This window comes from Melopsittacus undulatus, chromosome 12 (genome assembly GCF_012275295.1).
Source record: "Melopsittacus undulatus isolate bMelUnd1 chromosome 12, bMelUnd1.mat.Z, whole genome shotgun sequence".
NCBI classification, from domain to species: Eukaryota; Metazoa; Chordata; class Aves; order Psittaciformes; family Psittaculidae; genus Melopsittacus; species Melopsittacus undulatus.
Window position 1 is genome coordinate 13,518,872 of NC_047538.1, and position 21,082 is coordinate 13,539,953.

Sequence of the window (21,082 nt, forward strand, 5' to 3'; positions counted from 1 at the left end):
CTGAGGGGCGGGGCGGGCAGGCGGGGCTTAGGAAAGAGGCGGTTTATTGGCACTTAAATACAGGCAGGGCACGTTGTGGGGCTCACACCGCGTACATGGGAGCGGGCAGCGATACACAGGCACTTACAGCCGCCCTTGGGAGCGGGGGGAACCGGCACCGAGGCCACTGTGGCACCGGGGATCATCTTCCGTGACACCGGCTGGTCCCCCCGGGCGGGGATGGCGAGGGGCATGGATGCGGTGGAGGGGAAGAAACCGTCCGTAGCGCCACTGGGGTTTTGGCACAAGGTCAGGTAGCAAGGAGGGGTGTGCGGTGTCAGCCCCGCGCGGACCGGGACCGGCGGCGTGTGAGCAACCCGGGATGAGGACCCGAGCTCCGTACTAGCACAGGGAGCAACGGGGCAGTGTCCAGCACTGGCACCCAGCACCGTGGAAGGAAGGGGGTCCCTTGTCTATATACAAATCCGTATAAAACCCTACACGTACTAGTCATACAACAGAACCAGGAGCAGGGCTGCGGGGGGTCTGTCGGTCACCGCTACAGCCCCGCTGAAGGGAGCCTGGCAGCAGCCGCACGTCCGCGCTCCTCCGCAGGCACGGGCAGTGTCCGTCCAAGTCCCCGGCTGCTGCCGAGGGAGAGCCGCGGTGCAAACCCCCCTCCCTCTGGCCCAAGTCCGGAGCAGCGCGGGGCTGCTGCTGGGAGCTGTGTAAACATGGGAAATGCCGTCGGATCAGTTCTACAGGGTGGGGTCCAGGTTACTTAGGAGAGTGTAATCCTGTTCCAGGCTGGCTTGATGACTTTGGGGATGCTATTGCTAGAAGAGTATGGCCACAGTAAGGACTTAGTGGCCGCTCTGGCCTGCAAAGAACATGGCAGATGCTTTTACATTGATAGCAACTGAAGCTGGGGCTGCTGGAACTGGAGAGGAGCAAACTTTGTCACTTGTGACAGAGACCTGCTGTGTCAGATGCTGTGCCTGGAAGGAAGCCAGTTATGGCAGAGGGAACCCTCTCTGTGGCTGCTGGTGTAAGGGTGATGAAAGGGGAGTGTGGAGGACAGGCATCCCCCTCATCTGAAGGAGTTGGAGGAAGGCACACAGCTGAAGAAGTCCTGGCTGATCTGGCGTGGGTAACCCTCCAGCACCTTCACCTGCACTGGATCGAACTTCCAGTAATCTCGGCCTCTCAGGAAATAGGCAAAACCTGTGGGTGGGAGAAGAAGGGTTAGAACAGACAGGGTCTGCATGGCACAGAGCTCTTCCCTAGCTGACACTACAGCATGTGCAGTACCAAAACAGAGCCTGGAAGAGATGGGAGATGCTGCTGGATTCATCACACCTGAACCCAGGCTTGTGGTGTACACTGTTCTTTCACACTGCTTTGGTTTTGACAGGGGAAGAAACAGGTTAGATTTTATTTTGTATTCCTGGTGGTTCCTGGTACCCATGTGGGGACCTCGTCCTGAGTGAGCAGAGGGTGTCTAGGATCTGAACAGGGCCGATGGCAGGGAGCTTGTGAAGACCTGCTGCATCTGTTACTGCAGGGAACTAGCCCTGGGATTTAGCCTCTGGAAGCAGTGGGAAGCTGTTCCACCACAAACGTTTGAATGAAAGAGGCAGTCACTACCCCTGTCATCCCAAGCACCCTGCCTGTCCCCAGTGTTTCTCAGCACTGACATACTGTCTTCACTCAGCATGGGGCATGTCTGGGAGAGCTAGGCAACACCAAAAGGAGCCTGTTCATTCAGGACAGCTACTGAGGCTGGAGTGAAGCATCTCTGCTGTCCTCTCATCACCTTCTTTGTCAGGAGCAGTAACATTTAGGTAGGACTTTGTGACCATTTCTTTGTCAAAGCTTGAATTCTCTCTATTGGACACTTAGCTGTTGAATGTTGCAATAGATAATGATAAAACCCCAGAGCAGGCCATGTCCCTGCACTGACCAAACTCATCCTGGAAAGCTGCGTCGATCTCCTGAGGGACGCCGCGCCAGTCGGCCATGGTCCGAGGGTAGATGTTGTCCACCTGGCGCGTGTGAGGGTGGAAGCGCCAGTAGTTGCCTCCACCGAAGATGTAGATCTTGTTCTTCTCAGCCCCCCACACCAGAGCTGCCTGCACAGGGGATGCAGGGAGGCCCAGCTCCACAATTGGAGTGGGACCAGATACCCGTCTCTCACCGTCATAAATCCAGTACTGAGAATCTGGTGAGGGGACAGAAAAGGGAGACAAAGGGTCAGAAGCTCTTTTTGTATCTGGTAATTTGGCAGTGAACTGGACAAGTGGAGCTGGTGCCTTGTCACAGTTCTCAGGGGAAGCTGTACCTGAGACGCAAAAACCCCACCAGAGTCATGAACACTGTCACTGATGGGTGCCATCAGTGCAGGGAATTGACTTCCCACCTCAGTCTAACCCCAAGGGTGTCAGTGGTGGGATGAGCATGACCATTTTAGCAGCTGTCTTTTCTCTATCTGTGGAAGTTATAGGGAAAGACTTGGCTGGAGAGACCAGCATCCACCCCACAAACTCCATGCATGGAGAACACACGTGGGCATGCACAGGCATAGAGGGGGCATGCGGCTGTGGAGGAGCAGGCTACAGAAACCAGGCAGCAATTGCCAAGCTGAAATAGAGACTGGAAGCCTATTTCCAGATTAGATTAAAATAGGAATCTCTGTGATTAGTCTATGGCAGGTAATACTTTCCCCTTATCTCATTTTAACTCATGGTAGGAGTCTGCCAATTTTAGCACTGTAAGTCCTTGTGTGCAGGTCAGGTGCTAAGTGACCTGTTTATGCAGGAGCACTGCCTGCAGAGCCCCTTGATGTGCTTTCTGGTGCTCATGGAGTGCAGATGGGGCTTGCTCACCCAGGACACCTGGGTACCTTCCTCATTCTGCATCCTTGCTATTAAATTTACACTTGGAAAGAGCATTAAGGAAAACAGTGGAGCTGTTTTCTTCAATGGGGCTTATTGTTGGCCTTGAACTCCAGACATGGCCAGGAGGAGGTTTGCCCCCACCATGGGGTTTTAATCCCTGGGGTGGCCAGAGGTTGTCTGGCTCTGCACACATGTTCCCTGTAGGCTCATTCGGTCTTGGGGCACTGAAGAAGCTCCACATGCTGGTCTCTGAGGAGCAGAAAAGATGCAGGGCCTTGGGGCACAGGAGTTTCACAACCAGTGAAGCTGTCTGAGGTTCTCTTCTGGCACCGATTACCAGGACAGCTGGGAAGATGCTCTGCCAGCAGCATTGCCAGGGCAAACCCTCAAAACAAATGTTTGTGTTCCAGAGAAGGAGAATGTTATTGTGGCTGTGCATAAGTGACAATATCTGCTAAAAGGTTTGACCGAAACAGAGAAGGAAACAAACAACAAGGATCACTGGATTGCTGAGGATGCCCAGAAGGTTTATCCTCCCAGGAACTTGTTGGGTCCTGAATACCCCCAAGTAAAGGAGATGCATTTCTGAGCTGTCTGATCCCAGTCCAGCTCTTACCTTGGAAAAACCAGATATTGCCCAGAGGGTCCTCGAAGGTGGCATCAACAGAGCTAGGGATGCCCTGCCAGTGGCGGGAGGCCAGAGCGGGGTAGCCGTCCTGCAGCTTTCCTGCTCGAAGCCGCCACACGTAGCGGGACTTGAAGAAGAAGAGCTCCCCTCGGATGGTGGACACGGCATCGAAAGCTGTGTCGCAGGCATCCGGCTGCACCGCCTGCCAAAGCAGAGCAGTAAGGGTTAGAAAGGACCTTGAGCTCATCTGGTTCCAGCACCCCAGCCTGGCTGGCAGTGCCAGCATGGGGTCCAGACCTGGGCTCAAGGCACCAGAAGACAGACACCAAACCACGGGTAAGCCTGCTGCAGGCCTCCTGGTGAGGACAGCCCCAGCTGTGGTGTTAAAGGAGGACACAGAAGCTGGTTGCTCACCTCCACATTGGTGATCTCATTGGTTTCAAGGCCTGCCTGGGGCAGCTCTGCTGGCTCAGTTGGGGTTGGGACAGGTTCCAGTTTGGGTTTCCCATAGAGGTACTGGATACCTTGCTTGTCATCCTCGCTCAGGCTCAGCGGGTAACGGAAGATGTAAAAAGGAGACATGAGTGACTTGGAGACAGCCGTGTGCTGCAGGCCCAAGACGTGGCCAAACTCATGAGCAGCCACTTGCAGGAGGTCAGTGCCTGCAAAGGGAAAAGATGGGAGATGCTTTTGTCTGCTTGTATGTGGGACAAATTCCTCCCAGGTTCACTTCTACCAACCAGCAGCCATTGCTGTAGGAGTCTAACAAGAGGAAAGAGAAATCCGCCTCACTACAGTGCTCCCAGGTTGTTGTTCCTGCACTTCCCTGTGTAGCTCTACACCATGTTTGTGTTTTTCTAAGGAGTAAAAGGGCATAATTCATGGATCCACTGTTTCAGGAGCACCTGAGTGAATTCATACACTCAGGTATCAGCCTGGGCATGTTGGTAATTTGCAATTCTGTCGCCAGGGGCTCCTGCATCTCTCCGGCTACCAGGAAGAAAGGAATGCTCCGTGCGCTTTTGGAAAGGAGAGGTTTGCACAGAGAAGGAAGTCTGGCTCATAGACATGGGTGGAGGGGTGGCAAGGTTGGGTTTTGTCCACCCAGCAGTTGTCTACAGCTGGAGTGCATCAGGTCCCATTTAGGTCGCTTTCACTGAACCCTCTGGGATTAGAGCTTGCTAAATGGCTGTTGTCACAGACAGCAGAGGGAGCTCACTTATTGCTTGTGTGTGGACTGGACTGTGTCGAGAAGGTGACATTTAGAAATAAATCCATAAAAAATCATCCCGTGTCAAGGCCTGGGCCTTCTTCACCAGACTGAAGTAGATTTACAGGGATCATGTTTAGGAATACATGACCTTGGTGCATCTAGAAAAGGAGGGGGAGGTGGGGAAGTGCATTTCAGTGTGAAAAAAGTGTCATTTGGTAGGTGGTGTTTAGCTCCTAATGGATCCTTTTTGAAGTTGATAGATTTCGGGGGAAGCTGGAAGACAGGCGCATTAAGCAGCACAGCCTGCGAGCAGAGGCTGTTTTTTGACAAGTCCCAGCTTATTCATTCACTCTCCTCCAGCCAGAAATCCTCCACACTGCAGCCCAAGTGATGGGAAAGGCAGGGATGTGAGTCAGGCAGCCTCACTGCTCCAAGCAGGATTTCCCCACTGGCTCCATGGGAGCAGGTGACTTCTCAGCACCAGGACAGGATGGGAGGGGATGGGGCAGGAGCGATGCAGCTGGGAGGAATGCCTGGGAAGGGCAGAGGGGAAGGTGAGCCCCTGTTGTTGTTCAGCTTTATATTGAACTGATGAATTTGCACAGCACTGACCCAATTAAATCGACACATGTAGGTCAGCTCAGATAGTGGGATTTCTGTGTCAGTGATTTATTACAAACTCTCAGACACTGTATTTAGCTTGGCAGGCTCCTCACTTGATGCTTTCCAGTGTTGGCAGATCAGCTGTGCTGTTCTCAGATTGTCGGGGGAGGTGAACAAGAGAACGCCTGAAGGAGCAGTGTTGGGAGCATCCCTGTGTCCCTCACAGGTCCTCTCTGTGGAGTCCCGTGTCCTGCTCAGCTCTGGGGTGACCCCAGGGCTCCCCAGAGGGGACATCTCAGCCATCCTTGTACTTCTGGTTCCTGTCTGTGAAATGAGGCAAAGAATTTCCCCTTCTCACTCAGAACTGAGTCAGGGATTTATCCATGTTTATATTGTAAAGCTCTTTTCAGCATATTAAATGGAAATTAGCTGCAAAGAGCTTTTACAACATTTATTTACAGAAGATGCAGGGGGCAAAAAGGCTATGGAATAAGGCTGGATGCTGATGGCAACTGGCATCCATTTTCAGTTCCTGGTTTGCCTCCAGCACTGTCTTTGTGGGAGAATGTAGGAAATTCTTCAACAACCCAGGCAGCCCCAACAGAGGGTGAGAGAAGGCAGAGCCCACCCTTCCTCAGGAGCAGAAATGCTTCTGCAGAGAGATCTGATGCTCTGTGGTTCTTTTTGGGTCAGTATGGGCAGGGTCCTGTGCCCCATGCAAAGAGTCAAGCTGGTGAACAACCAACAATGACATCAACTTCTGCGAATCACATCTGAGCCCTCAACATGGGCAAAACGTTTGGGAAACTCGAGAGTGAGGCAGGGGGTTAACGTGGCCTTTGTGATTGCTTTTTGCCCCTGCAGATAAACTGGGGAGGAGGAGGAGGAGGAGGAGGAGGGCCTGACCCGGGTTAATTTTGCTGGGTCTTGCAGAAACTGATGCTTTGGGCACGGATCCAGGTGGTCCCAGGCGGTGCTGCAGTATCTCATGAGATACTGTGACCCTAGGGCATGAGTGCCCCAGCACAGAGCCACCAGCTGGATCTATTATTAGCAAAAGGAAAAAGCTAAAAGAGAAGAAAGAATCTTGATGCGATGTGGTGTTTATGGTCAGAGCATTCCCAGGCCACGGGGACACAGAGGTGGAGCCTGGGCAGTTTCCCTTTATGGACTTGTTTGAGGGCAGACAGTGAACAGTGCATGCAGGGACTGGGGCTGCAACTGTCCTTTGGAAGACAACTGTGTCATGCCATGCTTGAGCCCCAGTTTCCTTTCATCCTTTCCCTACTTTATTTCTAATGGCTCCTGCCAATGCTGGGTGCAATCTGCAGTGGCAGAGGAGTCATCTCTCTTGTTCCCCCCTCAAAGAACAGGAGGAGCCCACCAGGAAGCCAGGGTCCTGGTGCTGGACACAGGCATTGCTGTGGCTGAAAAAAGACAAGGAAAGACCTAAATACTAACATTATGCTTGTAAGTGGGGGGAGACAACAGTGCACGCCACAAAAATGGTTGCTGCCTCTCAGTTTTACAGGGTTCCTGCTCACACCACAATGGAATCGTTTCCAAGTGCACTGTTAAGCATCCTGGACCATCCACAGCTCTCCCTGAAACAGTATCATACCTAGGTTGTTCCCAATCGTCCAGGTTTCATCATAGTCAAAATGGACATCTCCCTCCCGGTGTGTCTTGGGGAAGAACGCGTGTGCCAGGATCCCTCCGGGCCCATCGAAAGGCAGGTTGTCTCCATGCCAGTACCTGGAGGGAAGGCACATTGCACCTCAGACAAACAGCCATGTACCTGCAGTGAACAGCATTGTATGGCCAAAGGTGGGGAGCCACTGTGAAGGGACAGCAGCTCTCAGTCCCAACCCAAGTTCCTCCCACAAGTCCAGATCAACTGCTCAGAGCCCTTCTGATTGCCACAAAGCCAGTTCTGGGCACTGGGGAAGCTGAGCTTAGTCACACCAATCCCTGGGGAGTTCATATGTTTTCTCAGGGATGTTTCCCTCCTCCCTCTGTTCAGCTTCCAGCCCAAAGCTGACTGTAGAGCCTAAAGAATTAAGGAGGTGGCTGCTCAGCCTAAGATTAGGCTGATACAACAAGTGGTAGGGGGATGCAGAGGGGCAGCTGGCAGCAAACCCAACCAAAACCTCAGGTCCTCACTCAAGCCAAACCCTCTCTTGACTAATGAAGGAAACCTGTGAGAGATGCAGCTACTTTAGAGAGCTGAGGGAGGCACAGGCAAATACACAGTATGCAAATCACATCACTGCTTGGACCGTCTCCACTGCCTTTATTAGCTCTGTGAAAACACGCAGCAGAGGGAAGTCTTTGCCCCCATGCGTATTTTGCCAAAAGTGAATTTCAGGCCAGGAGCCAAGATCCATTTAACCAAGCAACTATATTTGTCTTTGGGCAGACAGTTCCGTCGTTCCACCGAGGGACAGGATGGAGGATCCCAAGATGGAAAGTCAAAACAAACACTTAAGAAAACAGCCTGTGGGCAGAGAAATGTAAATGTACCAGGAAAATTAATGAGCGATCAGTAATGGTGCTGTGCACAGCCAGCATGGGACAGCTGCACTTACACCAAGCAGCCACAACTGACAAGTACCAAACCCAAAATGATCCCAGTCTCTGAAAGCAGAAACATGAGCTGAAGTTGTGTGCTGGTGGCCCTCTGGTTAGAGCCTTGGGGTCTTCTGTGTGTGTGAGGAGGGTGCTGCTGCCCACCACGCTCACCTTGTGAAATCAATGACGATGTCAGCCCGTCCCTCCTGCACCTCAGTGAAGGTCAATGGTGTCACGTCACTCCACACTTTCAAAGCTTCCTCAATGGTTCTTCTCACTTTAGACTTCACAAGTTGCCACGGGAACCTGATGATTCTGAAAGGCAGCAGACACTGGATGACAAGAGCCTCATGTGCTGTCCCATGCACACTGCTGTCATGAAGACAAGAGCTGTAGGATCAGTGCTGCTCTGTTTCAGCACCAGAACATCTCCAATCCATATGAGCACTGCTCCCGCACCCCATTGCAAGCAGCATGTGCAACAGACACATCCTGTCAGTGTTTAACCCTCTGGCTGGTGGGCCGGAGGTGAGCTCTCTGCAGAGCTTTCAGAGCTGTGTTTTGCTGAAGTGCTGCAGTATTTTCCAGGTCTGTCCCCATGAGTCCACCCCACAGAGGTGCCTGCAAGTGCTGTGATGTCATCTCTACTCCTCAATCTCTGCATTTATGCCCTTGCAAACTGGGCTCACTCAGAGCAGCTGCTGCATCTTCTCCCCTCCTACAACATAAGCAGACTGTAAGGTGTGCCACAGAGGGAGCTTTCTTTCCCTTCCATTAACAGTGTTGGGGTGTGTTAGTCTCTGCTGTGGTTCTTTCTTTAATACAGTTGACCAAAAAAACCAGACACCCTTCTGTTACCTACAGGCCCCTAATACCATGAGGAGCTGTCTCCTGCTTTTAATCAATCCCAAGATGGATTACATGTTGTCAAGGTCCATACAAGTGTGTTCACTTCTCTGCTCATGCCCATATGGGCACCTGGGGAGGCAGCACAGCCCCCCTGTGAGCCTGTTGAGCAAATTTGCCATTGAGGATGTGTCGGGTGATCGGGGCAAAATTTCACACTGAAGCTGTGTTTATGGGAACATCATTAACAGCTGAATAAAAAAGCCTTTGTAAAATAAACTGTGAGGTGAGCCCATGGCAGGGCAGCTGTGGGGGCAAAGGCACAGCGGGAGAAGGCTGGTGGTGGAGGCTCGGCTTGGTTTGATGTAGGGAAGGGAATGCACAGGGGTGTTGATGCACAAGGGCCTGACTGAGGGGTGATGCAGAATGTGTTTGGGCAGGGCTGGGTGGGCAGCTGTGTTTATGGCAGTGTGTGCATGAGGGGATGTGGAGGTGCTGGGTGCGATGCTGCTGGTGGTGCAGTGTGTGGCTCTCCTATTCCCTGGCTGCTCTCTGATCACATCAAAGTGTGCCGAGCTCCTGGGGCCATCAGACTGAGAGGTCTGGGGAGGGAGAAGCAAACCAGCCTGACTCATAGTTTGGAACTCTCTTACTTGTAGGTGAGATCGGTCTTGTCCCAGCGCCCACCGGAGAGGACAAATCGCTTCTGCCGGTTCCGCCCGTTCTGTCCATCCGGCAGCACCGGGAGGTCCGGAACGCCACACCGGGGCGGGTTCCAGTGCACCGCTGGCTCATCTGCATTCACAGGGAAGCCCTTCATAGGCACACCGGTCCCCACAGTGTTCACCAAGGAAGACAGCCAAGGACTCTGCTCCTTCCAGGTGTGATGCTTTCGGGACACGTCCTGAAAGGAGAAAGCAAAGCCACAACTTCAGTGACTGGGAAAAGGTGTCCTGATGCAGAGTGGTGAATGCCTGCCCTGCAGTCCTGCAGCAGTGAGTTCCACCCCTGCCTGAGGCTGTTCCCATGGTACTAGGGCATCAACTGCTCCCCACAGGCATCCTCCATTCCCTGGGCCATGCTGCTCCAAACCAGATCACACCTGGGAGGCACTGTGTTGTGTCATGTCATGGCACCCCCTAAGCACTGGGCTATTTTTGGTCCACTTTTCCTTGGCAGCTGGCTGGCAGGAAATGCTTTTCCAAGCTGTGGATGAGAACCAGACCCTTCAAGAATTAAACAAATCACTAGGGAGTAAATTCCACCCCTTTACCACACAACCTTTGCTCCCTTCTGGACACGAGTAGAGGTGACTTGCAAATCTGCTTAGGGACAGGATGACCAGGGCTCTCCCAGGATTAGCTGGAAAAGCACAGCTCCTCTTGGCATCATTAATTGCTGGTAATTAGCTGACTTCCATTGGTTCCCCGCCTGACAGCAGGACTATGGGGCCACCAGGAAACATGACCCAAGTGTCCCCAACCTGCAGTAAGGCATGTGGGGTGAGAGGTACTTGCTTCCTGTCTCACCGTGCTGACCAAGCCAGAGGTCCAAACACAGACCTTTGCCTGATTCTGTGCAACCAAATTTAAAGGTGTTTGAGCAGCAGGAAGAGCTGAGATGCAGCAGTGATACAACAGACAGGCAGGCTCCATCCCACAGGGCTCCAGGGTGAGGACCTGGGGTTTAGGGGTCTCTTTCTTTCTCGTGCAAAGAGCTTCATCCTGGCCAACTCTCCTGGCTGCCTTGCAGGGGACACAAAGGTCAGGATGGCATGATGCCAGAGCTGCCATGATGCCGTATAATCCACGTGCTGCCACCACTCTGTTCCCTACAATGAGCCCATTCATGCGGGCTGGAATGAAGTGTGAAGCCCTTGGCATTAATTCCGCTACCAAGCTCCCAGCTCTGCAGTGGCCCCGTGCCTCTGAGCATTGCACAGATGGACAGAGGATCCAGGGAGGTCACATAAGGTGCAGTTTAGGTATCTGTGTGTCAGTTTAGGCTTTTCATGTGTCTGTCACCACCTCAGCCTGCTGGCTTCTCCCCAGCCAGCCAGGCACCCTTGGTGGCTGCCAGCCTTTGCCTTAGGAACCATTGACACAATCCTGGTGTCCTAGTGCACTTCCACACAGCACAGGAACCACACCATCAATGCATGAAAAGGAGAAACCCATTTTGCATCCTGAACAGCAAAGCCTACCCAAGCCACCAGCACTGAGAATCCTTCCAGTGTGTTAGTGGAAGGAGGGAGTATGAGCTGGCCTGTCCCAGGGGAGTCTGCACCTGGTGAAGGCTGGAGCCCAGGCAGCTCCAAGGTACCTGTCTATCCAAGGGGAACTCTCTAAGAGTCACCTGGTGCCCTACCTGGTCTGGCAGCTACTGCCTGCAAAGTACAGCCAGCAGGAGAGGCTGGTAACGTTCATGTCCTGGCCAACATGCTGCTTCCAGCCCTGATGGGACCCTCTGCCAAGCACATAATGACAGCTGTGTCACCAAAGCCCAGCCTGGAGGGCCACTCAGCTGCTTGCTCCTATATGCACCAGAGGCAGGTCCTGTAACTAGAGAACACAAGGTAATGAATGTGTCTCATTTTCCAGGACCAGGAATTGCAGGACAGCTGCTCAGAAGCACATGGGGAGAGTGAAGATGGACCTTGGGAAGAGGTCTCACTGTGGAACCAGGAGCACTGGGAAACCCTCAGGAGTTGCCCAGGAGGTGAGCCACCTGAGCTGATCCAGATGGTCTTAGTCCTGGTTTTTTGTCTTGGCTATGGTAAGCACATCCCTTTGGTCTCCCAGGAAGGTCAGTTGTTGCCTTACTGGCTAGGGGCAGTGGCATAAATTGGAGATTATCACTGTCCTCCTAGGCAGAGCACAGAGAGGAAGAGCTGCCTGTCTCCTCACCCTGAGGGATCCCACGTTCAGAGGCAGACAGAGATAGGTTTTCTTTCTCCTCTTTGGTTAACTCAAGGCCACTGGCATTAATCCCAGCTTCCAGCCATCCAAACCCCACCTTGCTTTAGGCAGGACCCTCCCTGCTGCTGCCTGCCTGCCCTTGCCAAGATCCATCCCTGAGGGGTCACAGTGTGGGTCCTCTGAATGGTTCTGGGTGGAGGCAGGAGGCAAGACCTGCCCTGCTGCCCTGTGCTCGCTGTGCCCCTTGTGCCCCTAGACAAACAGTGAGTTTCTCCTTGTCGTCACTGCACCAACATTAGCACCATGGCAGGAAAGGGCTGGAAAATGCCACTGCAGGCACAGCCAGCGAGGGGAAATGTGACAGGCAGAAACCACTTGCCAAACAATGCTCAGGAGACACATCAGGCTGGAGATTTTGGTCTTGGCTGGACACACCTTGCTGCAGGCACTTCCCAAGGCTTAGATAACATGTTCTCTCACTTAAGGTTGCATCCTTCCCACCCAGTGCTGAATCCACCCTCTCCTGGGCAGATCCTGCTTTGTCCTCCCAGGCTGTGGGATAATGTCCCAGCTGTATGCTTAGGGGTTTGCTTAGGGCTAGAGCTCATACAGGCCTGTGTAGGGAAGATGAGGAGGGCACTGGCTGCTGGGTAACTATCAGGGCATCCTCACTCCTCCCATCCCACCACCAGAGGGGAAAGAATTACTGAAAACAAAAGCAAAGGAGAATCCCTGCATCCCAAAGCACAGGCATTCAGACCAGCTGAGTACGGAGCCTCTAGCTGGTGTGTGCAGACACTTACACTGTCCTTCCCAGTATAACCCACAGCTGGGGTGGCTGCTGTGCACAGAACAGACAGATTTTACCAAGGGAAGAGGCCAGGGCTTTGCAATGGAGACTGAGCTGCAAAATTTCTGCACAACGTGAGTGCAGAGGGGCTGCCTGAAACCAAGGCTCAAGGGCAGTGAGGACAGCAGAGGAGCAAAGCTATACAAAAAGATGGCCATGCTGCAGGCTGGCCACAGCTCCTCACAAAAGAAGTGCCTCTTCCTCAGCCTTGTGACCAAAAAGCTAAGAGGGAACAGGAGGGAATGGACAGATCCTATGGGAAAGCAGAAACCACAGCAGAGGTACAGGCTGCCCACTCAGTTCCTCGCAGCTTTATCAGACCTCAAGTGCTGTGATACAAGCAGCCATCACTTCTGGTCTGCTGAGGCCAGATGAACACCAGCCAAGCTTCCCAGGAAGTGTCCCAGCCACCCCGAGGAGACAGGAGCATCTTTAACCTCATTGTGTGAGCAGCACTCGCCCTCCAGAGCCTCCCAGGAGGAGAAGCAGCTACAACACCATAGCTACAGTGGAGAAAAACCCCAAGAGTGTGGCTAGTGCCTGGTACTGACAAACCCATTGCTCTCATCTGCCTGGGTCCATCCTCAGCTGCCTGCCCTGAACTTAAACTTGTCTCCTCTGTTGTGTATCTAAGTATCTGAGCTCCTGCCTGCTTCTGCAGCACAGCCATGAAAGGAGACCCCCCTCTCCCCATCAGACAGGAGTGACTGGACAAGTTACAACGAGCATCACATCAGTCTTTGATACTTCCCCTGTCACTGGGGCTGTTTCCTCTTCTGCTAGGGGATGATCTCATGGGTTTTCTCCCCACCTCTCTGTCCTTCTGCTGCTACTTTTCCATTTCTCCCCGCTTTCTTCCTCTGTTACTCAAGAGTGTTTGTCAAGGCACTGATATTTGCTGTGTCTCTGGCTTGTAGCATTATCCTCCTCCCACCTCTGAGTCTGAACCTCAGAGCACTCCTGCCCTTGGTTCAACCCATGGGGAAGGAGAGCAGAGATGTTTTCTCCTGCAGTTCTCATGTAAGATAGTTCTCTCACCCCATTTCTGTCCACTGAGGGGTTGCTGTGCCCCCCAGGAGCTCTACACCACATTAACAAGCTGCAGCAATGTTGCTGCCTGAGATCAGCACCGTTGCTCGTCCTGACGCACAGAGATCCATGGCCGGATTTGTGGCCAGCCTGCCTCTCAGCCCAGCATGGATTTGCAGGGGGTGGATTTGAAAGTGCAGCTACAGCTGATGGTGAGTGGTAAAACTGGAGCCAGCTCCACTCTAGTCAGGTTGTGTCCCAGAAGCAGACTGGCCTCAGAAGGTGCTAACGCTGCAGATGAAATCTCATGGCAAGAAAGAGATCATGTTTGTGGTTTGGTCAGACCCTGAGCTAAGCATGCTGCTGGTCAGGGCACTGTTAGTAGAAACAATGGAAACTTGGTGGAAACAATGCTGAGGCAAAGCCACCAGATTTATTGATCCTGCCTCCCCCAGAACAAGGCAGTTTCCCAACCCCTCTAACTATGAATTCTTTGCTTACACTGCTGCTACAGGATGGGCTCCTTCATGCTGGGCTGCAGTCTCATGCAGACAGAGGCATGAAGGATGCAAAGGCTGAGGCCAAGCTTAGGTTAAACGAGGCCTAAGAGGAGGTGCCGCAGCGCCTGGCCATGCATACACAGTTGGAGGTTCCCCTCTGCTTGCTTCCCATACTCTGTGGCACCATCAAGCACTACCTCCTGGGGCCTGACAGTTTGTTTCCGGATTATTTGGTGGTAGTTGTTGTTGGCAACAAAAAAAGGAAAATGTTTATTTTTCCTAAGCAACACAGAACATGAAACATAATGGACTGCAAATGTTTATGCCCACAGACAGAATGAGAAGACCTAGGCTCTGATGTAACAAGAGAAAGCAAATGAATAAACACTGCAGGACTATTTTTATTATTGGACACTTTAATTCCGTGACAGTTTGTGAGTGTACTCCATCAGCAACACCACAGCCAAGCTGCTGGTGTCACCCAAGCAACAGTTTTTCAGAAACAGGAGTACTTACAAAGCAAACAAGCCCCAGGATGCCAGAGAGCAAAAGGTCTCAAGAGCCCTTAATCTCATGACCTAGAAGTCCCCTTGAAACCAAGAAACCGCTGTAGGATGTGGCACATTCCAGGCACGGGAGGAAGAGGGCTGAGATGTTTTGTCTACTATGCAATTACATCCAAGCTAAGGTGAGCAACGAGCTATCACTGCCCAAGGACAGCAGCCAGGACATGTCTCACTGTGTATGGCCTCCTGGCACAGCGCAGCCCTCTCCAGAGCTATGGGAAGATGTTCTACCCTTAGGGTGTGTGTGCTGCTCAGGTGAGCAGGCTGGGATCTCCAAACCACAAGACAAGCACTGTTCCCTTGCTCAATCTACTGGAGATGTCTGCAGGGTTTTCCCCCTCTGCTGGTTTTCACAAAGGGTGACATATCTCTCCTGCCCAATTCCCACTAAGAGGAGGTCTGGTCACCTGTCTGCCCTTGTGGGTCTCACCTGCACCAGAATCTCACTGAACCTCTGAAGTGCTCTGCTTTTTATTTAACTGGACAGTTATGTGTAGACTCAGCAGCGCTTCCATTCACATTATAGGCTGAGACATCCCTACTGTAAGAACCCAGGAACCCTTCATTTACCTGTCTGAATATTTGGAATCAGTAGGAAAAAGCTGACAGTGTCTCTGGTGGGGAAAATCCCTGCAGGAAAAGAGTAAGTGCCCCCTTCCCCTGCTGAGCCCCCCCCAGGTTACAGTGCCAGGGCAGGATGCACACGGGCGAAGCAAGTAAAGAACTGGAGTGGGGGATTCTCCCCAAAGTGCTTCTCTGCTCCCTGCTCTCTTCTCCCTCCCCTCTCAGCTTTGCCAGCTGCACCCCCAAGCCTTGCCACAGTGCAGGGTGTGCGTGTGTGTTGCATGTAGAAGCACAAACACAACAAACCCACTGGAGAATAACTGCTTACATGTGTCTTGAGTTTGTCTCAGAGCAAAGGATAAACATGCCTAAAATTACCCCAACACTCATGCAGTATTTAAATAGCCCAAGCATAGAGTGCAAATCAAACCCTTCCTGCGGGAGCTGCCTGAGCCCTGAGCAAGGCAGGAGGCCTCCCGGCTCCTGGGCTGTGGGGAAGGCAGCACCATGATTCCAAGGGGGAACCTGCTGGGCTCAGGGCAAGACCCACAGGATACGGCCCCTGGGAGATTAGGCTGGAGCTGGGAGGGTGCCCAGCACTTCTCCACTGAGATAGCTTCCCAGCAAATGGACTGGCTGTGATTTCCCCGGGGAGCTGAAAGCAATGCAGGAATTCGTTGTCTGCGCGTGCACTGCCCTGAGGACTGCAGATCTTTTGTTCTCAAGTTCTACAGTGGACACCAGACACAGCCTGAGTTCTGCTCTCAGTTTTCTCTTTCTTTCTTTAGGCATTAATGCAAAAACGAAGGAGATCTACGGGGTTTGCTACAAAGAGCACAGGTCCTGCAATTTGCCCCGTGTAGCCTGACTTTAAAATGAATCTTAGCCCTTGATTCTCCCTTCAGTTACTGCTGCTGTGACTTGTTATGGAGAACTGAATAGACACAGTGCAGCATCCTGTCCTTGTCCACCCCATCTCCTAGCACAGCTTGAGGAAGTCACTGTTATCTGTCTTGTAGGAATATGACTTTACCCAGCTCAGCCTCTCAGCTCCTTTCTAATTCATCACCCAATAGCAAAAGGTGCCCAGACAGGAAATCAGCTGTTGTTAGACACAGGGAAACATCTCTTTGTGTGGACTCAAAAGTAGCCAGTGAAGTAAACATGCAATGGCAATGCCAGAGCTCTCCAGTAAGAGAGAGTAGAGAAGGGCTGAAGACAGAAACACATGTACAGGGCACTGTCAGCCCAGCAATCCCACCTCTGCCATTCAGTGCTGACATCTGTATCCCAGTTGGGAGAGGAATGGGGCGCACTGCTGTCAACTTATGTCATATGTGAGAGCAACCACTGTAATGCTGGCTTTACCTCAGAGGCAGTAGAATAACCTTCAGAAGCCTTGACAGCAGACAAAGAACCCAAAAGGGAAGTTATTTGGGATAAGAGACCTGCTATTTGAAAGGCTAGGAAATCATCTGTCCACCTCCAGCCCCAAAACAGCGAAGCCTCAAAAGACTGAGTGACACACACTGATCTGAAACCCTGAGCTCCACAAGGCTGGTGAGACACACGAGCACAAGGTGTTCCTGAACAAAACATACCTGAAGTAGCATGACCTGCAGCCAAAAGGGAAGTATTAGTACTCACAATGCTCTAGCCTGAGATGAGGAACAAACCATCTCTGGGCAGCAGACTGCCAGCTGGGGGGACCTTCTTCAGGAGCATGGTGGTAGATTAGGTGGACCAGGAGCCTGAGCAGACCTGGATCCCTGCATAAAGTCTGTGCTCTTCAGCAGTTTGGTGTATTCCACCCATTTAAGGGGCACTGGCCAAGGCAAATGAGCCCAAGCAGCCTCTGCAGTCAGCAGCTGTGAGCACTGGTGAGAAGAGATGAACAGTGCACATCAAAGCTGAACCAGACCCACGTTCAGGCAGTGTGAAACCTGGGCTGGCTCTCCCTTCCTTGGGGATCCCACACAGGTTCTTGCTGGCAGTAAGACCAGGACCAGAGGCTGAGCAGGTCCCTGCAGGAGCAGCAGCTTCACAGCTTGCACACAGCAGACCATGAAGCACCAGGAGCCCAACAAACATCCCGCAGGAACCAGGGGTCTCCAGCTTTCCACGGGTGGAGTTCTGCCCTCCCAGCCCACCTCTGGCTGCACTCAGATGCGGATGAACTCTGCAGAGCAGTGTGGTGGCTGGGGTGCAGTGTACCACCACCCGAGAGCTCAGTCTCACCTTCCTCAGGCGCTGCATGGAGCCAAGTGCAGTGACATGTCGTTTGGAATAACACAAGCACTTTGGGGGCCAAGGCTGTCCTGTGCCAAGTCCCAGCCCACAGCATGTTTAGCAGCCAAGTTAGAAAGTACTCAGATGACAGAGCTGATAATAAAACCATCGGCAGAACCTGAACTAATCCCCCTTGGGCTGCTACCAGGCATTTACTGTCACTATTTTATAGCACACCAGCAAAGTGTGTGTATATAACAACCCAATTACACACACACATTCCCGGCACAAGGAGCTCTCTGTCTCCTCCTTGTCCCCTGAACCTCTCGCTGCTCCTCTCCAGCAGTCCCTGCTGCTCGCAGCTCCATCCCAGGTGCTGGGATCTGGCAGGCTTATGCAGGAAGAAAGAGCCCTGCTGCTCCCCTTCTGCTGCGCGTTGGATTCACCCCTTGAGCTGCGTCTCCTCGTAACTTCTCGGCAGTGCCCGCACAGCAGGCGGGAGGCGGGGGGGGGGAAGGTTGTTTGCAAACTCCGCTGCCTTTAACGGAAGGGGGGATCCCGTCTCCTCCCGTAAACACTCCTTGTCCCGGTCCCTATTTTTCCCTGGCTCTACAGAAAAGACATGCCCAGAGGAGCCCGCGGAGCGGTGGCACCCTCAGGGCAGGGACACCCGTGATTCCCGGCAGCGCATCGCCGCCCGTACCGGCATCCCGAGGGCGACTGTGGGACGGACAGGGAGGGCGGCTCATCCCGCCCAGCGACATACTGCCCTCGGGACAAGGGGGGACACCACGGAGAGGGGAGAGGAGGCACCGGCTGATCCCCACTCACCGGCTTGTGGCGGCGGGCGGGCGCGGCGGGCGCGCAGTGCAGCAGAGCGGCGGCCAGCAGCGCGGCGGCGGGCAGCGGCGGACGGGCCATGCCGGGCGGCGGAGCGGGATCGGACATGGGGTAAAGGGAGAAAGGGGGGGGGGGGTTCCCCGTTGAGCCTTTTATCCCCCCCCGTGGCCGCCTGCCCTCCTCCCCGCGCCTCCTCCCGCTCCTGCCTTTTGTTCTCCCCGAGCCGTGGCTCTACGGGCCGGGGGGACACCGCACGGCGGCATCGCGGGAGGGGGGTCCCCGCCCGGCCCGCCCCGTTCCGCCCCGACGGCGTTCGGCGTCTGGGCGGAGCTGGGCGGGACGAACGGGACCCCCCTCCCGCCCCTGGCCTCCGTGCAACCGGGTCCCGTTGCTCCCCCGGGGGTCATACTTTGCCTCGTCGCCGTGTTTTTGCATCTGCAGATGAGGGAGCAGCGGCTGGAGTCAACTAAGTCAATGCTTCCAGTCCTGCAACTGTGCTCTGTCCGGACTGAGATGGCTTTAAACGGGTCAGTTTAAAAGTGGCTTTCATCTCTCCTGCCTAGGGATATCCAGGACTAAAAGCAACCCTTTTAGACCCTCTTAGACTGCTCAGTTCCCATGGGGAGCATCCCTGCTGAAGCCATGTGTGTGTCTAGCCCTTTGTACCATTTCTTAGAAAGCTTTTGCTGTGCGGGATGCTGAAGGAAGAGAGCAGCTCCCCATTTTGGAGATACCGATGCCTCCATCTGCTCAGCCACCTGGAGATGGAGGCAGCAATGCACAGATCTGGTTTCTTGGTTCCTGTTTCCAAGAGAGAAGCCCTGGACAGTGTTAGCATCGCCTCAGTAGACTGAGTTTAGCTGCAAATTGTTTCAAGAAATGCATGCAAATAAGAAAACTTTGATCTCCAGCTGCCTGGGCTGGCGTACAGGGGGTGGGTAAGGCTTCCTGACATCTCAGGCTCTATTACTATCATGTTGTTCATGTTTTGTTTTATGGGAACCATACTGAGGATGTAAATACCGGGTGCAGTAAGCAGATGTAAGAAGGAGCCTGGTTGTGGCAGTGCTTGGAAGGTGCTGCCCTGCTCCTGTACCAGAGCAGTGGGTTTGGTCCATCCCCGAGGCCATACTTGTAAGAAGGAAAGGGAAGGAGGGAAAAAGCAGAAAGGAAGAAGCAATGAGTTGGTGTTCATGGGGCTCAGACTTCACACTGAAATCTACCGTTTTCCCACTATTCTGGCTGTGCTGTGGGAATGCACAGCAGATCCTGCTTTCCTGCCTTGCTCTGAGCCAAACAGCTGGGTTCAAGCAAGAAAAGGTTTCCTGCCTTTGTCTCTCTCTTCTTTAGTGTCTTCTAATGCTGGTGTCTTTGGGAGCTCAGTGCTTTCCAGCCCATGGCAGTGGAACCTGCTGGTGCCCAGGGAACTTGGGGAGAAGCATGGGAGCAGCATGTGAAGCAGTGACGGGTGGTTTGTCTCTTCTTCATAAAGGGAGATTTTTGAAGGGGATGTTGTGGGAAACATGGTGCCTGCAGAGATGGGACTGTGTGTGAGAACTGCTGGCTCCTGCCAAGGCCCTTAGCACAGAAGAAGGTTCATGGTGTGTTTGGGATTACAGATATTTCCCAGGCGAGCAAGATGTGCAGGAAGCAGAAAATGGCCCATTGGGTGTTTTGGGGCTTGTGTGCTCACCTTCTGCAGAGAGCCCTTTGTGCAGCCTGCAAAAGTCCTTTTCCTAGTGCTCCTATGCTGGGAACAGTCTCAGCCACTGCCTGTCCTGTCTGTGCAGCTTGGCTGCTGGCAGATGGGCACAGGGCTCCCACCCCAGCCCCAGAGCTCCACCAGCCCAACATCCCTCAGTACAGGCTCTGCCTGATTGCTTTCCTGTCACTCTTTCCCAGACTGGAGCCAAATATGGGGTTCAGGGATCTTGAGATGGCTGCAGAAGCTCAGCAGAAGCTTTCATGACTGGGAGGTCCCAGTGGTCACTGATGTTGCTGATACAGCATCTTCATCTGTGGCTCTTCTTGCTCAGCATCTGCTTCACTGCCTTCCAAGCCTAGCAAGCAGCAGAGCTCTCACTGGTTTTCCAAGTCCTTCTGGCCACAAGCTTTAGCTCTTCTCCACTTCCCTGGTACTTTACAGCAAGGAGGGACCTTGTCAATGCCTGTCAAGCGATGTGGTATTGTAACATGTCTCAATAGGAACCACCAACTGGGGACAACCTCTCTCAGCAGCCCTTTCCCCAGCAGGTGTTTGGTGGAAGGAGACTGTGAAAGGGAGAAAGGGAACACCAGGTCCAATTCTGCTCTTTCAAAGTAGAACTCTTTCAGTTCGTGGGCCGCTTGGGTACAAAACTGCTGTGGTGCCCTTTGGACTGAGAGGAGGTGGGGGAAGAGATCTCTGATGAGAGCAAATGGGAGAGGGGAAAGAAGTGTGAGGGAAACTGAATTTAAATGGATTAAGCCTTTCTTGTCTAAAGTCCTTTGTTTCCTGCCACCTCCCTGGTGTGACTTTCACAGCTGTTTTCTGTGTGGCTGGGGACATGGTTTTAGGCTCCTTGCAAAGTGAGCATGGAGTTTTACACCTTCTGGGCATTTCCCTGAGCAGCTGGAAGAGGGTCCAGGAGCCAGACTCCCAGGACAGTGAAACCCCTTTGACTTCCCTTCTGTAATGTCTTTTCTCTCTGTAGGTGATGGCCTCATGAATGGATGCCTCCTTACCACTGACCAGTGGGTGACAAATGGCCCATATCCCCATCAGGCAAGTCTTTGTTCTCACCCTTTTGCCTTTAGATTCCACTTTTCTTTGGCTCTGGCACCTTTTTTTTCTTGTGGGCAGCCGAAGT

The 21,082-nt window shown here is 53.1% G+C and overlaps 1 protein-coding gene across 1 annotated transcript; it reads right to left on the reverse strand.

The window, feature by feature from the left end:
• Positions 1–27: 27 nt before the first annotated feature.
• Positions 28–18,484, reverse strand: MMP11 (matrix metallopeptidase 11). The gene is made up of 8 exons (XM_005147857.4): positions 18,225–18,484; positions 9,391–9,641; positions 8,063–8,206; positions 6,942–7,075; positions 3,919–4,166; positions 3,493–3,706; positions 1,943–2,200; positions 28–1,203 (listed from the first exon to the last, which is right to left on the reverse strand). Exons 1-8 carry the CDS (start codon positions 18,339–18,341, stop codon positions 1,070–1,072), a joined length of 1,500 nt encoding a protein of 499 aa, XP_005147914.4. The 5' UTR covers positions 18,342–18,484; the 3' UTR covers positions 28–1,069.
• Positions 18,485–21,082: the final 2,598 nt, after the last annotated feature.

Coding starts and splice junctions, on each gene's coding strand:
- MMP11 (XM_005147857.4), bottom strand. CDS start 18,341: ATGTCCGATCCCGCTCCGCCGCCCGGCATGGCCCGTCCGCCGCTGCCC. Junction 9,642..18,224: donor CCGCCCGCCGCCACAAGCCG/GTGAGTGGGGAT, acceptor TTCTCCTTTCAG/GACGTGTCCCGAAAGCATCA. Junction 8,207..9,390: donor AAGACCGATCTCACCTACAA/GTAAGAGAGTTC, acceptor GCTGCCTTTCAG/AATCATCAGGTTCCCGTGGC.